This window comes from Paramisgurnus dabryanus, chromosome 1 (assembly GCF_030506205.2).
Source record: "Paramisgurnus dabryanus chromosome 1, PD_genome_1.1, whole genome shotgun sequence".
Lineage (NCBI taxonomy): Eukaryota > Metazoa > Chordata > Actinopteri > Cypriniformes > Cobitidae > Paramisgurnus > Paramisgurnus dabryanus.
The window spans coordinates 38,273,989-38,291,633 of record NC_133337.1 but is presented as its reverse complement, the minus strand read 5'-3'; the positions used below and the strand labels follow the sequence as shown (position 1 = coordinate 38,291,633).

The 17,645-nt window shown below is 40.5% G+C and overlaps 1 protein-coding gene across 8 annotated transcripts in view; it reads left to right on the top strand.

Annotated features, from left to right (window-relative positions):
- ryr2a (ryanodine receptor 2a (cardiac)) overlaps positions 1–4,922 on the top strand; it is a 108,760-nt gene extending 103,838 nt beyond the window's left edge. For all 8 annotated transcript variants that reach the window (XM_065272385.2, XM_065272382.2, XM_065272383.2 and 5 more), the window contains 5 exons: positions 1,293–1,449; positions 1,540–1,604; positions 2,612–2,712; positions 3,577–3,628; positions 3,728–4,922. In XM_065272385.2, the coding sequence (XP_065128457.1) occupies positions 1,293–1,449; positions 1,540–1,604; positions 2,612–2,712; positions 3,577–3,628; positions 3,728–3,823 (471 nt within the window). In that variant the 3' untranslated portion in view covers positions 3,824–4,922. The remainder of the gene's footprint in view (positions 1–1,292; positions 1,450–1,539; positions 1,605–2,611; positions 2,713–3,576; positions 3,629–3,727) is intronic.
- Positions 4,923–17,645: the final 12,723 nt, after the last annotated feature.

Here is a 17,645-nt window from a genome sequence, read left to right as displayed (position 1 = left end):
ACATGGTACAAAATATTGATTGATATTTATTTGCAATTTTTGATTTTGATCCAAAAAAGGTTTCTTAAAAGGCAGCATACAGTATGCCTAAAGCTGCTTAAAGATGCTGTCTATGTAGGTAGCTCACTAGGTTTTGAATTATAGTGATTGTCTTCTGTTCTTTTGTCGGTCAGTGAGGTGTTTCACATTAGTGCTGAGGGGTGTCTTTGTGTGATGATGAGTGTGTGTGTTTGTGTGTGTGTGTGTGTGTGTGTGTGTGTGTGTGTGTGTGTGTGTGTGTGCGTGCGTGCGTTGTGTGTGAGCTTTAATCCGCTCTGAAGCAGTCATCCGTAGAAAACCATTTCTAGCTGTTTTCTTTGTCTTTCTCTCTCATTCTCCTCTTCTAATAAGGGAAGACAGTTGGAGTGCACAGAAAACTTTTGTCATGAGTGAGTGACAGATGCCTTTAATCCACAAAACTCCAGTGGATTTATTTTCTGTGTTGGTGTTAGGAGTGTTTGCAGACATGAACAGGTTCAAGTAATCCACGAGACTGCGTGCCTTATAGGGATTTTATCATGAATGAATGCCCAGTTCAGTCATGAAACTCTTCCACGCAGCTGGTTATGGTTTATGGTTCTCATAAAGCTGGCAGCGCAGCCAATCCATCTTTCATTCCTATCAACATGACCCATTTTTATTCTGTTGTGTCCTGGTTTATCTCAATGCAGCGCTACATGTGATTATTTCTATCCCAGCTCCTCCCCAGCACCACCTGTCTACAGTAGATCTGCTACAGGGGTTCTTCTTACAGCAGCAGCAGCATGTATTCATATCCTCTCTAATGATTCACCCTTAAAGCCTTCACTCATGCCAGCAGCAGATCTACACTGCCAAGACAAAGATTATGTACAGTCCAACGTTTAAAACTACATTCTGAGAGTTGTGTTTTTACAAATGACATAAAGCAGTGTATCATAAAACTCCCCCAAACTGTAGAAAACTCACTGTAATGCACAGCTTTTTTGTGATCTTCAATAAGACATTTTATGAAGAGGTGTTTCAGATAAAGTTTACTAAACAGTCACAGTATCTAGTTTATCTCTCTTCAGAATGACAGTCGAGTAAAGTGTAGTGATGTTCACTTCTGATTTAGTTAATAATATCAGATGTGTGTCGATACTTGTCCAATAGCTTTTCCAATCCGACATTATAGTTTTTTCTGTTTTATAATGAACATTTTGCTTGTTGTTAAGTTAAAAACATGTACACAAAAAATTAACCCTTGTGTTTTGTGTTTATTTTTTGTGTAGTGCTATATGTTCCACATGTACGTTGGAGTTCGGGCTGGCGGTGGGATCGGTGATCAGATCGAGGATCCAGCGGGTGATGAGTATGAGATCTATCGGATCATCTTTGACATCACTTTCTTTTTCTTTGTCATAGTCATCCTCCTGGCCATCATTCAAGGTATGTGTATGCATGTGTGCGCGTGTTTGTGTGATGTTTTGTTTGTAGTTCTCTGAAGTGTCTTGTGTTTGATGTGTGTGTGTTTTTCAGGTCTAATTATTGATGCATTTGGTGAGTTGAGGGACCAACAGGAGCAGGTGAAAGAAGACATGGAGGTGAGACCCTACTAGCGATGTCCAGTTCATGTATTCATCATTTATTTGACCTGAGTATTGTAGTCGACGGCTTGTACCAGTTAACCAAATTTTTGTTTCAAACAATGTGTGACTTGAGACACGGATGATCCATAAATGACTCACTTCTAAAAATGCTCGACAGTCATTCTGACTTAAAAAGCCAATGTTTCAGTGTATAATCTGTATGAGCTTTGATCGGACCCATCCGGTGAACTGAGAACATCAGTGATCTGATGTGCTGATAATATAAACATGATTCATGGAGATGATTGAAGACAAAAAGAAGACGCATGATGTGATGTGATGTGATGTGATGTGTTACTGTACGTAATGAATCTGTAGAGAGTTTTGTGTATTTGACTTGAGGGATGTGTGCGTGTGTGTGTGTGCGTGTGCGTGTGTGCGTGCGTGCGTGCGTGTGTGCATGTGCGTGCGTGCGTGCGTGTGTGTGTGTGCGCGTGTGTGCGTGTGTGTGTGCGTGTGCGTGCGCGTGTGCGTGTGTGTGTTAATCCTGTTTGGTTTAATCAATAAATGAGCAGAAATGTGAGAGTGAATTATTCTGGACTTGTGAGATTTAAAGAGATGAGGTGTTATATGAGAGCATTAAGAGTAATGTGATCTCAGGGACTTGAGCTGAATTATTAGTGATTTATTTTATAATACTCTGATTATGATTGTTATATCTATTTAGATTTTCTCTCATCGTTTTCTCTTCTACAGTCGAGTATGAGCTGAAGTGTTTCACCCGTCAGAAGTGCACATTCAATTGTGGCATTATTGTATTTTCATTATATTATATTTCACTGATGCTAATCACTGTAATGAAATTGAAAATAAAGTCAATAATGTTTCTAAAACAGGCTTGAATTTATATATGATGACATGATTTCTCTTACTTTTAATGAGACTTTAAAGTAAAATATAAGCATGACTTTTTTATTGAGATAAATATCAGTGTTTAATGAAATCTGTCTCTCTCCTCGCAGACGAAATGTTTCATCTGTGGAATTGGAAATGATTATTTTGACACGGTTCCACACGGCTTTGAAACGCACACATTACAAGAACACAACCTGGCCAACTACCTGTAAGTCCTGTTTTCATTTCTCAATGCTCAACAAGACTTCATTATTCTTTCCTAAAGCATGAGATCAAGACAAAACACATGAAGTACAGCAAACACATCTGTATGTTAACAGGATTCAGTATGAATATTAATGCAAGTGAAATTGACAAATATTTGGTGATTTTTCTGAATGTCAGGTAATAATTTAAAGAAGTGCACCATAACACATCACTTACATGTCAATATAAGATCAGAGTCATGTGACCCTCAGCGATGATGTGAATTAGATGCTGTAAAAGATCAAATGAATTGAGACTGATTTACTGTCAGCACTGCAGTATCTATATAGATGTAAACCTCCAAAACAACTATTAACTGCATTTGTGTTTCTCTCAATCTTAAAAAATTTACAGTAAGTTTAATTTTCAATGACTTAAAAAAGACAAATGTATGAATTTCTTTACAAAAGGACTAAAGAAAGAAAGAAAAGCATTCAAGGTGTCTTTCAGTGGAGTTTTAAATCATCTCACACCATAAAGTGAACAGAGATCTACAGCCAAATATTGCTGTGTTTTGATTTGTTTACAGTGTTTTTAGTCATGTCATAATTTGTGTTACTTTTTGTTATTTAATTGCATTATTATTTTAATAATGTAGACAATAGTAAATCATAAAGAATAAAGGTTTAACTGATATTAATGATGAAGATGATGGTGATGATGGTGATGTGTACATTTTCTCATTTCACTGACATCAGTGTTGCAGTGGTAAAAGTTCATTTTAAAGCTTCTATGCAACATTTATGTTCTTTATATTTTAATATAATTCACCTGTATATGAGCAGCAGCTAACAGATGTGTGTTGTGACTTTGTGTCTGTTTCCAGATTTTTCTTTATGTATCTTATTAACAAAGATGAAACAGAGCACACAGGCCAGGTAATACAAAAACTGTACATAAGTGTTGCCAAAGCACAAAGATGTGTTTTGTAATATTCAGTTCTGGCTGTTTACATCCGATTCATGTTTGTCTTTCAGGAATCATACGTTTGGAAAATGTACCAGGAACGCTGCTGGGAATTCTTTCCTGCTGGCGACTGTTTTCGGAAACAATACGAGGACCAGCTAAATTAAAACGCACACAAACACAAACACTGTCCTGTACGGCTGTGTTTTGAGTCACAGTGAAGGTGGGCAGGACTATCCAACGCTTCTTCATTTCATTTATTTAATTAACAAAGACTTTATGAAGAGGAGGGGAACTGATGAAGGACACACATGATGATGATGATGTTGATGACCTGTGTTAGGGCCAAATACTGAAAGTTTCTTGTGATGGGGATACAGTGCCTTACCATGAGAAAGAGGAGCTATGCAAGACGATAAAGACACCCTGGACGAGCGAGAGAGCGAGAGAGAGAGCGAGCTTGTACCCCTCAGGACTAATGTTGGCTACATATTCTCCTCTGCTATTCTCTTTATTTGTTTTGATTTATTTTGGTAATGCACCCAAGTGACGGTCGAGTTACTCTTTATATTCAAGCTCTAGAAAAATATTCTCTAAAAACGTTTCATTGCATGTTTATTATGCAAGTTTAAGGAAAACATTTGAAAACTTACGCAAGCTGATCTATATCACACCTGCAATTTTATAGGTTAAAGAACATTTAAGAGATAACATTGTACTGTTGAAGTATATTGTGGGCTTTTCCTCTGTCATTAGCCAAAAACCAGACGGAGCCGCAGCAATCGGAGACAAACCTCTTCATCGTAGTATTAGTTTAATGCAGAAGCAATATCAGTATCTCAGAAAGTCCAGCCTTCATCATAGAGAGAGAGAGAGAGAAAGAGAGACATTCACACAGTTTACAAGGCTTTACAACTGCAAAACTTCAACATGAGAGCACATGAAATACTAAAGGACTCCAGCATCTCCATCCTTCAGAAAATCACTGCACTTTCTTTCATAGCCATGACAAAGACAAGATGCTTTTCTTCTTTCTTATACAAACAATGTGAAGTCATTGCAATAACAACAAATGGGCTAAAAAAAACCAGCCGCAAATATGTGAGAGAAATTTTACTCATGTAAAGAATTTTGATAACAAAAAACCTCATAGGAAAATAATCTGTAGTGTACTGTGTAAAGTTGTGAGCCTATAACTGTGTGTCATCTATAAAGGGAACTCAAAGACATGCATGATTTTGACAAATAAAAGGATTATTTATTCATGCTTGTAGGTGGGGATGTTTTAATGTCAACAGAAACTTTTTGATCTGCTCAAATGTTTGAACACCGTCAGTATCTCAAATTCATCAGCATTCATATCTTCTGTTTATTATTAATGAAAGATCTTAATCATCACCACAACATTATACAACAGGAAGGCAAATGAGGCTGAAACACGCTGCTAAATATTCATACCTGTACTGTGAAGCGTTGTAAAAAGTGTAGAGATTTGTAGACTTTATCTGAACTGAAAGAAAAACTTCAAATAATGAAACCGATTTAAAAGTTAAGATGTGGAAATATTAAACAGAAGCAGAAAATCATTTCCATCAGTAAAATAAACTGCAACAGTGTGTCTATAGATGATATTTAATATCAGGTTAATGTGATCCGTCAAGCACGTTGGGATTTGACTGTGCCTGTATTGTTTTTAATAATGAGACTCATCACGTTCATCTTTCCTCCTGTGGTCTTTGTTCATCTGGAGGATTTCTGTCGCCGTCTACAGAAACTCGGTCCATGAGAAACCTCACAGAGAAGCAAAATCATTGAATGTGTGAGCTGGTTTCTGTTGTCATCTGCAGCTTTTATTCTTTGTTCGAGGGATAGTTCACCCAAAAAATCAAATTCTGTCATCATTTTCTCATCCTCATGTTGTTGTAAACCTCTATGAGTTTTTCTGATGATCACAAAAAATATATATTTTGATAAATGTTGGTAAGCACACAGCTGATTGTAACCATTGACTAACATAGTAGGAAAAGCAAATATTATGGAAGTATTGTGATAAATGATGATGAAGATATTTTAATACATGTTGGTAAGCACACATTTGATGGTAACCATTGAATTCTATCACATTTATTTTTCCTACTATGGAAGTCAATGGTTACAGTCAGCTGTGTGCTTACCATCATTTATTGAAATATCTTTTGTGTTCATCAGAAAAAAGAAATTCACACAGATTTAAAACAACATGAGGATGAGAAAATTGTGACAGAATTGTATTTTTGGGCCAACTATCGCTTTAAAAAAGAGATAACAACATCTTTATCACCTCAGTCCTCTGTGTGTCTCTATCATGTCTTGTCATTTGGTCTCTTGTATTTCTTTAACTTCATCTGCAGGTGCTTTCAGACACAATCATGAGATACAGATAGAGACCCATGATCTCCTCATGAAGGTTAGTTACTTATAAAAGTATTTGCTAAATGAATAAATATAAATGGTTAAAAAGGAAAATTGGTGGTTGTTAGGGTGGAGAAGTGATGTGCTGAGGTTTACAGTCTGCAACACTGACGTCTTCCTCTGACCTTCACCACCGTCCTGTAAATGTCAATGTGATGCTCAAATTCTGATATTACACATATTACACATCTCTCTCTCTCTCTCTCTCTCTCTCTCTCTCTCTCTCTCTCTCTCTCTCTCTCTCTCTCTCTCTCTCTCTCTCTCTCTCTCTCTCTCTCTCTCTCTCTTCTGATTAGTTATTATAGTAATTGCTAATTGCTCACCAGTGTCACAATAATAATTCTCAGTACAGATATTACTGCCATCAAATAAAGATTGAATTGAAAACAATCAACACATCATTATTTTTTAACAGCAGCATTAATGTCTGCAGTGTTGATGAGACTGAAGGAAGATGATGATGATGATGGGACTGAAGAGCTCAGATGCAAACCCCTCTAAGTGCGATTCTGCAAACAAAGTTAAAGCTTTGAATGACCTGAGATCTGAGTTAAGCAGATTTTAAGTATTTGATGAACGTTTAATACGCATTGAGAGCATTCAGTTACATCATTTTGATGGATGTGGCGTTTAGAGACTTTTGCATCTGAGCTTCTTAAATATTAACATCTCACTTCATGTGTGATAATGATCAAAATATCAAACTCTACACCTGCAAAACATTTCTCATAAAATGTTATGATCTTTAGCCCATGCATGTGCAGTGATATTGCTTTAGTTTAATTTATTTAAAGCCCCCCTAACCTAAAAATGCACTTTTAAATGTGTTTCTATCAGAAAATGAGTCTGTGTGTGTGCAGAAACCTCCTGTTATTATATCTTTGTGTGATCTCCTTTAAACCGCAACAGTCACACAAAACAGGCTGTTGGGGATCCCCTATCAGTGTGATGTCACATTAATTACACCCCACCAATAACCGCTCTCACAGAATGCACCTTATGAGCGCGTACATGTGTAAGTGCTTTTCCCCCTACTTTACATTCGGGAGAGAAACAGAAGCTTTTTTTGCATTTAAAGAAACAAAAAAACAGAGCATGTTGAAACTTTACAAACACATTCTGGGGATACCAGAGAGTATTTTTATATTGCTGAAAACACCTAGGTTAGGGGCCCTTTAGTATAATTATATTTATGACTAATAGCATCGGGATGTCATCTTATTAACCCAGCATTTGTAATGCACAGTTTACCACCACCGAACATTTTCCCATATTTTTGATATGATATTCTCTGAGGTGAAACTCCATGCAAACACATTCATATGAATGTTATTCATTTAGTGCTGCACTCCTCTTTTTAAGTGTCAATGTAATTTCATGCTTTCAGGGGTATGGGTGAAAATGAAAGCGAGATGATTTAAATAGTAAAAAGTCATTTTCTCCTGAACTGATTTTCTCTCTCTCATGTGTAGTTTTGTTAACAGATGTTGTGCAGGCGATTTCTGTACAGACAAACTGAGCTGAAATATTGCTTTCATTAACATATAGTTTCACTGAAATATAAAAACAACAGACATCCGTCTTCAGTCCACAGAGAAACCACTTTCATTATAGAGATCTGTTTCTCTTATACGCTCCTTCAAAAACCTTTTACCCCCAAAAAATTAGAGGTGTTTGCTTTTTTAAACTACTGTAAGTGTAAAGAGAGAGAGAGAGAGAGAGAGAGAGAGAGATGTCTGCTGAAGTATAAACTATATCATGTGTTCAATGACGTTCATATATTTAACATGCTCAATGTTGTTGCTTTATCAGAAGAAACATACAGTAAATGACATTTCATTCATTTTTCAAACATCACTACTCAGTCTAAAACTAAACCTGAATGTTTGCTGTCATGAGCTTCTTCACAGCATTGAGTTTAGAGGCCAATTCAATGTTATTATCCTAATGTAAAAACAAACTATTCTGTTCATTGGAGATCTTTACTAATCTAGATTCATATAACTTACAGCCACATGATATTCAGATGTCATCTCATGTTTTTGCACACGTAAAATTTATAGGTAAGTGATCAGATGTGTTATAGACCTGAAGGCATTACATTAACCTTGAGTTTAGTCACACTCATTAATAATTCAGTGCCAGTCAGGTGAGAGAGTTAGAAAGAAATGTCTTGGTTAAATCAACATGTGTTCTGTACAGGAGTCAAACTCTCTTAGAAGTTCATTTATTTCTACTTCACTATTGTTTATCTTTACAAACTCTTAAAACACTTTGATAATTTGAGAAACATCAGAAGATTTTTAAACTGAACTCATCTGATCGTAGAGGTGCCATAGAATGTAACACGATTGTTTCCTCCTTCTTATGTAAACCTCAAAAGACCGCTGAAAAACAGACCAATCACAACATAACACAGACTGCGACATTACAGTCCAGATGTACACCACAACATTAAATTAACTATAATGTTGTTACAATGCTAAAAACAAAGTTGTGACTGCTGAGTTAGCGCTATATGCTAGTTAATGCATTTATGTTTTGCAGGTCCATATTTAAAAAAAAAACACAAACTTACCACTCAGAAACGTCCATTAACAATCTCCAAACAATTGATTATTCCTCAAAATCTGATCCAGACTCAAACTTAAGATCTGTTTACACACACACAGAGCTACTGAAGGAGAAACGGCCAATCAGAGCAGAGCTCAACATTATTATTCATGACCCTTCCTTATAAGGTAATAATAGACCATTTCATTATAAATGCAAAGGGTTGTAAATGAACATGTAAAACTGACTCTGGATCATTTAATAAAGCCACAAACCTTCTATGTAGATATCAGAGAATAATTTAACAGATTATTGCAATGCATTCTTTGGCACCTTTAAAGTTTTATATGATTTGGTAAAAGCTGTTTTTCACATCATTATTAGAGTTTTGTGTAGAATAGTTTATGATTGTATTATCATGGACACACATGAGGCAGAAAGAGAAGAATATCAGACTGTTGTGATCTACTGAACACACTAAAAAGTTGCTAACTAGCACTAAAAGTGTTTCACTGGCTAGTAATCATATGTGAACTACATACAGTACTGTAGTTATACTATAACACCACTTATAACACCACTCCATAACGTATGTGTGCTATAGAGACTATAACACTTAAAGTGCTTCCCCTATGACTACGAGCCACTGAACCACTTTAGTGCCGTTTAGCACCACTTCTTTTTAGATTGAAGGACACACAGAACTGATGTCTGTCTGACAGAAAAATCTGTGACCCACTGACTCTTCTCTCACTTCATCTGTGGTGTGAGACAGTAAAAGAGAGAGAGAGAGTGACAGGTCCTTTAATTACTGACACAGCATCACTGATCTCTGACCTGCACACACACACACACACACACACACACACACACACACACACACACACACACACACACACACACACACACACACACGATGTTACTAACTTACTTTTCAGTGGTGTAATTTTTAGCCTTACAGCTGGAGTGGAGATTTATTTTTTTTTAGTATGAATTTGCATTTTGTGGGTGCTTTATTCTCAGAATAATAATAACATATAGTTATTTGTGTGAAATACTAAAGAATATTAAGTAGTATAGAGTAAATACCGCAGCGATTTTACAGGAATTTGTTTAATATTTCTATGTTTATATTTGGAGTTTTGAGTGCAGTAATAAATAAACTTTTGCAGAGGTGTTCCTGAGTTAAACCTCTTCAGTATTCCTACAGGAGGTTTTCCTAATATAATGATCAGTATACTCAGACTTAATCAGATTATTGGACTGTCATTGTGACTGTATAGTGTCAAAAAGTTTGTGATGATTGACAGATCTGATCTCTTCTGATTACACATTAATGTTTATATGAAAATCATTTATAGTTTTACAGAACAAGCGTGTGTTTGATGTTTATCCTTGTGCTGATAGATCCTCATCTCCCATATGACACTGGCTGCTGACAGCTCTTCATACTCCTGCAATTTAACTCCAGCACACTTCTATATTTATAAAGTCATGTGTTTCAGAAAGATATTGTGTTTAATGTCTAAATGATTGATCCTGTGAGATCTGAAGAGTGTCTTTATGTATGTCTTTAACCACACACTTAACATCTAAAGAGGATCATTGTGTGTTTGTGAATAGTCCAGTAAATTCTCATTCACCTTGTTTTGTTCCTCTTGCCGGACACATAAAGATCAGCTGTCATTCATACACTGTCAGAATATTTTTCCCAAACCGTCACTGAAGCAGTACCCTTTAAACAAGGTCTGAATGCGTACCCTTTAGGTTCACAGATATGCACATTTGGTATTAATCTGCACCTCTGAGGTACTAATAATGACTCAACTCTATAGGTTTACTTCTTGACAGAATACTCGCAGTGACAGCTAGGGATCTTTATTTCTGACAGTGCATCATAAATCACTCTTCTGCTCATTGTGTATTAAAGACCATGATCTGCATGGGAAATAGCCCAAAGGAGATGGGGCAAGTTGTCACACGGAGTATCCACAGCAGCGTGTATTTAGAAAGTAAATAGTCACTCATAATGATATATTTCTTCAACAACGTTTATCTCAAAAATCTAATTGATAAATACCGTAAAAAATGTGCTTGAAAAAAGATTTGATGTAAAATACTTTCCCATCATGAACATCTGAACACATTTCTATGTAATCAACAGATTTCAGTTTAGCTGTGAACCATAACACAACTCATGGAGACTTTAATATTAGCACAGTCCCAGCAAATGACAAAATAAATCCTTTTGTCCATATTTGGCTGTTTTCTCACTGTTGTTCAGTCCTCTTGAGTTTTAGCAGATTTGCTCTTGATGAGTCTGAATAAGGTCCAGTGAAACTACAGAAACAATAGAAGCACTGCACGAGCATCTGCTTCACTGTCAAATCTAGAGATATTCTGCATGCACTTATATTATATTCTTAACTACTGTACAAAATTCAGTGCTGCTTCACAATGATCGTCAACTTGACCCTTATTCAAATACATTCATCAATCAGAGAAGTATACGCATTAATCATTCTGCAGCCATGTCGATTTCAAACCGAGGCCGTGAGAGATGGACATCCAGAGAATGCTCTTTAAACCTGGTGTTTTGTTTCAGGATGCTGCTCTATCAAAACAGAAAATACATCATTTTACAAATTTCCACATGACAAAAACCTCAGAAATGAGAATGGACATGCCTTTATTTGAGATGATAATAGCACATTGTAATATTTGTTTTGGATATGTTGGCCATTGGTTAATGTCTCATGCATGTTTACTATTCTTTAAAACACCAATATAGTGCAATGATACAATATTTTATGACAACAAAAGGCATAAAGAAATGTAAATCATGACACAAGGGCTGATCTGTGTGCTTTCATGATACAATACTGACGCTCATCACATGATATAACCTCTCTAAACTCATTACATCTGATTTATCTGGATACGTTTGATTGACACATCTCACAAAAGTCTCTTGAATAGAAACATTTCACTGAGTGATAACATAGCTGTTAGTTTTTATTTCTAAATGAGCAATATTAAGATTATTATCTGCTTTTACAGAAAGACTGAGGTTTAAGAAGCTGTAAAGTAGTATATACTGTAGTGTGATGTCCTGTGAACAGAAGGCCAGAACTTCATTTTAGAAAATAATATTTTGTTATGTTTGTACATTCCACAGAATGAAATGATTAATGATTAATGGATTACCACTACAGATGCATTTGATAACACAGGACTGAATAAACTCTAAAGTGTCAGTCAATGTGCAGTCTGCCATTTCAAAGTTTGTTTGAATGAATTTCTCCTCCATATAAGCAGATGTATTCAGTATTTTGACGGGCTGATTAATGACATTTATTTTATAGTTTGTTATGAGAAAGAAAATACTGTAAATAATCTCTGTTTAACAGTAGCTGCAGATCAACACGGGTCAGTTTACTCCTCCAGCTGAACCATAACAATATCAGAATAAAAATACCTTTTCACCTCAACACAATAAACTTAACATTTCAAATATGATTCATAAAATATTTAAAGCAGCTTAAGAAAACACTGAAAAATCAAGATGAAAAGTTAATATTTAGTATTAAATGGATGACAGCTGATCTAAATGTGTTGTGTGAAGCACTTCTGAATTTCAGGAGGTAACAACAATCACAAAACTTGTTGAGAAATATTCCCATCATGCACCTCACTGATGTCAGACAGACACAAAGCGTTTCTGTAATTATGAGACACAAAAGCAACGATCAACCAGAATCATTCTCTGATGAAATTTCAGTCCTATATTTAAATCTCTTGTTGCAGTCTGACATTGTGATCTCTTTATATTAACACGTAAACCTCCTATAGACAAAAGCTGAAACTTCCATTCATCTGATTGAATTCAACGCACATGATGATGACCACATATCACAACTACAGTATAGATTAAGTTACAGTAAGTTATATTCTGTGTGGAATATATATTGGGTTAACAACAGCCATCCACTTGCCAACAGTGACCAATAATATTTAAAGCAGCAGTATGTAGATAACGCAATCATACCCAGCACATCCATTTAATTATCGGTTAATTGGTCCTAAGCCAAACCCATCTGAGAACTCAGTGTCATATAAAGCAAGATGAACTAAACATCCATAACACTGTACTGTATAAATAACATTGATATAAATCCAGTGACCAATGGGCAGTCAGATTTATATTGTGCACTTCATCAGTAGAACTCGATAGAACATACAGAATAAATATGCCATCAACTTCCATTCCAGCATAAAGATCAAACACTGAAACAGAGATCTGTGCTTTACACTTCCATTTGTTAAAATGTTCAATTGAGCTGAGAAGTAGATGTTATATTTATATGCATATATAGACGTTTCATCGGACACGTGTGTGTTGTTGCAGCTATACTGTACTGTATTGTGTTTCACCCAATTTGCATCATTCTTATTGCCCTGTGTGAGTTTGGGTCTATTGGCGTCTTTGCATTGACTTTTTATGTAATCTACTAGTGCAAATCATTGAATTCACATTTGGTGTGTTCGCCCCATTACGAAAATAAACCATTTACAACAGTTAAAACAAAAACATGGTTACTATAGACTAAATCCATGGTAGGGGTGGTGATGGAACAGTGGATTAGACACACGCCTTTGGTGTAGGAGACCTGGGTTCAAATCCACCGTGACACACCATTGTGTCCCTGAGCAAGAAACTTAGTTGCTCAAGAGGCGTTTGACCTCTGACATATCTAGCAAGTCTAAGTTGCTTTGGATAAAAGCGTCAGCTAAGTGAATGAGTAAGTAACCACAAAATAACCATGGTTTTGACAACCATGCTTTTCAAAAACTATAGTTAAAGGGATAGTTCGGCCAAAAACGATATTACAGTTTTTTTTCAGTCGCTAACAAGCATTTGGCCAATCAGTTGTTACATTTTCAAAACTCTAAACACAATTAGTACAGCATCGGTCTTTTGTGGCCATACAATTCATTCATTTCTTGTCGTTTTCACACAATATGCAGTCAGTGAACACATTTCCACAATGCTTACATTTTCCTACAGGTCAGCCTGCTCGAGGGGCTCGAAAGGGGGACCGCGCAGCGCTTTCAGAACCGTGGACAGATCCCAAGACGGGACCGTGTTAGGTCGCGGTGGGTTTAGTCTGCGAGCGCCTCTGAGGAATTTAATGATGAGATCATGTTTTCCCACGGTGCGACCGGCGATAAGGGCGTGATTCGCCGTTATCGCCGCCACATATACTTTAAGCGTCGAGGGCGCGCGACCGCTGTCCAGCATTTCCTGCAGAAAGGAGAGAATATGCTCCACTTCACAGGTGTTTGAGTTTAAGTTTTTCGTCGTGCACCAGTCAGAAAAAATAGACCACTTTTGAGCGTAAAGGCGCCTGGTAGATGGGGCCCTAGCTTCAGTTAGCGTATTTAACACTCGTCCTGAAAGGCATGACGGTTGCCGTTCAGAGACCAAACGTGTAGATTCCATAGCTCCGGCTGTGGATGCCATATCGTCCCTCTCGCCTGAGATAGGAGGTCTTTCCTCAGCGGTACTGGCCATGGTGCTGAAGTTTTCAGCTGCCATAGGTTGGGGAGCCACGGTTGATTGTGCCAAAACGGGGCCGATCAGAATTATCGCGCATTTCGTCTCTCTTATCCTCTGGAGGACCTGTGGTAACAGAGCTACTGGAGGGAAAGCATATAGAAGACACGCCGGCCATGTTTGCGACAGGGCATCGTGGTGTCTCGAGAAAAAGATCGGGCAATGCGCGTTCTCGTCGGATGCAAACAGATCGATCTCCGCTCGGCCGAAGACGGTCCATATTTTCTCGACCGTCTGAGGATGCAGCCTCCATTCTCCCGGCGGCGGACCGCTGCGCGAGAGAATGTCTGCACCTGTATTGGCTACACCCGGTACGTGAGTCGCTTTTAACGAATGTACGTTCGCGTGAGCCCATAATAAAAGCCGTTTCGCCAGCCTGGATAGGGAGCGAGATCTCAGCCCTCCTTGGTGGTTTATGAACGAGACCACCGTCATACTGTCCGACCGCACTAGAACGTGTTGATGTTGGAGTTTCGGTCGAAAGTGTCGTAGCGCTAAGATAACCGCCCACATCTCGAGGTGGTTGATATGAAGCTGAGACAACTGGTTGTTCCACGCACCGAAGGCGGGTTCGCCGTCGCAGTGAGCGCCCCAACCCGTCGCAGACGCATCCGTAGTCACCACTTTCCTCCTACTCACGGAGCCGAGCTCCGTGCCCGAGAGGAAAATGCGAGGGAATGTCCATATCGAAAGCGCTTTCACGCAGCTGTACGTGATTTTGATTAATAAGCGGCCCGACAACCAAGCACGGGGCGGAACTTTCGCTTTCAACCAAAACTGAAGCGGTCTCATGAACAGCATTCCCAACGGTATCAGTGGGGATGCTGCTGCCATCAGACCCAGCATTTTTTGGAATCGTTTGAGAGGGAGATGTGAACCCGCTTTGAACGATGCCGCCTCGCGTCTGACCGTGAGCGCGCATTCCTGTGTAAGCCATGCCCGCATCTTTAACGAGTCGAGCGTCATGCCTAAGAACGCGATTCGCTGCGTGGGGGTGAGCAAACTCTTCTGGAGGTTGATTTTGAACCCTAAATTCTCCAAATGCTGGAGTACAACGGTCTTGTGCGTAATAATTTCCCTCTCTGACTGGGCTAGAATAAGCCAATCGTCGAGGTAATTCAATATGCGGATGCCGCTTTGTCTGAGAGGGGCGAGAGCCGCATCCGCACATTTGGTAAATGTGCGTGGTGCCAGAGATAATCCGAAGGGCAGGACTTTGTACTGGTATGCTGTCCCGTCGAACGTGAATCTTAGAAACGGCTTGTGACGTGGTGCTATCGGAATGTGAAAGTAAGCGTCTTTCAGATCCACTGATATGAACCAATCGCCCGGTCGAATTAACGCCATGATTCGTCTGGCTGTAAGCATTTTGAATGGCCATTTGGCAAGAGCGCGATTCAAAACGCGTAGATCCAATATCGGTCTGAGGCCGCCGTCTTTCTTTGGAACGAGAAAATAATGACTGTAAAAGCCTGATTCGCTTTGCTCCGCCGGGACCGCCTCTATCGCGTCTTTTAGTAATAAAGAACGCACCTCTTCCCTGAGGATCTGCATGCGATCGCCTGGGACAGTGGTGTAGAGAACGCCGCGAAACCGGTGTGGTCTCAGAGCAAATTGAAGTGAATAACCGTGTTGGATTACGTTTAGAATCCAGCCCGGCATACCGGGGGTGGATTGCCAAACGTGAAGTTTGACGGCGAGCGTCGATATGCTTATGGACGTTAAGCCATGTGTGTGTGTGTGTATAGAGGAGGAAATTTGCTCTTTTTGTGAAAAGGTAAAAATTTGTTTTTCGCTGTTACAGCGAGGGTGTGTCCAGCGCCCGAGGGGACTGAAACACGCAGAACTTTCGAGGGCGGGCCGGCCGAAGCGGGACCAGAGCCTCTTTTCCTCCTCAGACTCTCTTCAGGGAGGCGGCGCCGGCGTCGGGTCCAGCGTGATCCGGGGACGGGGACCGCGGCGTCGAGGCGGGCCAGCCGGTCATGCAGGATGCTGGCGCTTGACCTCCGGTTCAGCTCTCTGCTGGGGCTGAGCTGGTGCTGGCTTAGGGCGTTGAGCTGGCGGCGGTTTTGGGCGGCCGGTCTCAGACGCTGAGGCAGATCGTTTTGGTAGAAAATGCCGCATAGCCTGCGACGATTTCTGTGCCTCAGTGAAGCGCTGGGTGAACCCCTCCACAGCAGAGCCGAAGAGCCCCGACGGTGACACGGGCGAGTCAAGAAGGGCAACCCGATCCGTATCCTTGATCTCCGTCAAGTTCAGCCACAGATGTCTCTCCAGAACAACCAGGCTGGCCATGGCTCTTCCTACAGCCTGACTGGCGACTTTAGTAGCGCGAAGGGCCAGATCAGTCGCGCTGCGCAGGTCTTTAAAGGTCGACGGGTCCGGGCCTGCCTTGTCCATGTCACAGAGGAGTTTTGCCTGGTATACCTGCAGCACCGCCATCGTATGGAGAGCGGATGCAGCGTGGCCGTCGGCGGCGTAAGATTTTGACGCCAGGGTTGATGTCAGACGACAGGGCTTTGATGGATGGTTCATCTTCGCTCTCCATCCGCCGGCTGAAGACGGGCAGAGATGGGCGGCGACAGTTTCCTCAAGCGGCGGCATTTTGGAGTAGCCATGTTCGTCGGCGCCGTCCACTACAGAGAGGACGTGGGAGACGGCGCTCTGAGCTCGGGTGGAGTGGGGAGCACGCCAGGATTTGGTGCGCTCTAGGTGAACCTCAGGAAAAAACGGCGCCTGCCGTTGGCGGGATGATTGACGGCGCCCGGGCTGCAGAAACCACTCGTCCAGCCGGCTGAGTTGAGGCTCTGACGGCGGCGACCACTTGATGTTGAGCTCCGCCGTAGCTTGCGTCAAGATGCGGATGAGCTCAGAGTCGTGAGGACGCGACTCGGTTGGTTCTTCAGCGGCGGCTGCGTGGGCGTCGTCATCCGAAGCCCCCCAATCCTCTAACTCCTCAGAGGATGACATCATCTCCAAGTTGTCACCGGACCCAAAGGAAACCATGCCGCTAGCACTCGGCAGGGGGCGTAGGAACTCATGGGCGAAGGTGACAGGATGACGGCGGGGAGACAGAGCACGCGGGGGATGAGCCGGCGTGGACTCGGTCTCGGGGCGTCTTCCAGCTTCACGGCTCCACTGCTGTTTAGGCGGGAGAGCACGGGAAGCCTTCCTTTTAAAGATCTCGAGGCAGGAGTGCAGCACCGCGATGGGAAGGAGCTCGCAGTGGGCGCAGCCCGCCTCGGTGAGTACGGCCTCGGCGTGGGCAGGACCCAGACAGATGACGCACTCTTTGTGGAAATCCTCCACAGGCAAAGGGGCTCGGCATGAGCCGCAATGCCGAAGCGACATTATCTCAACGCGCTTCT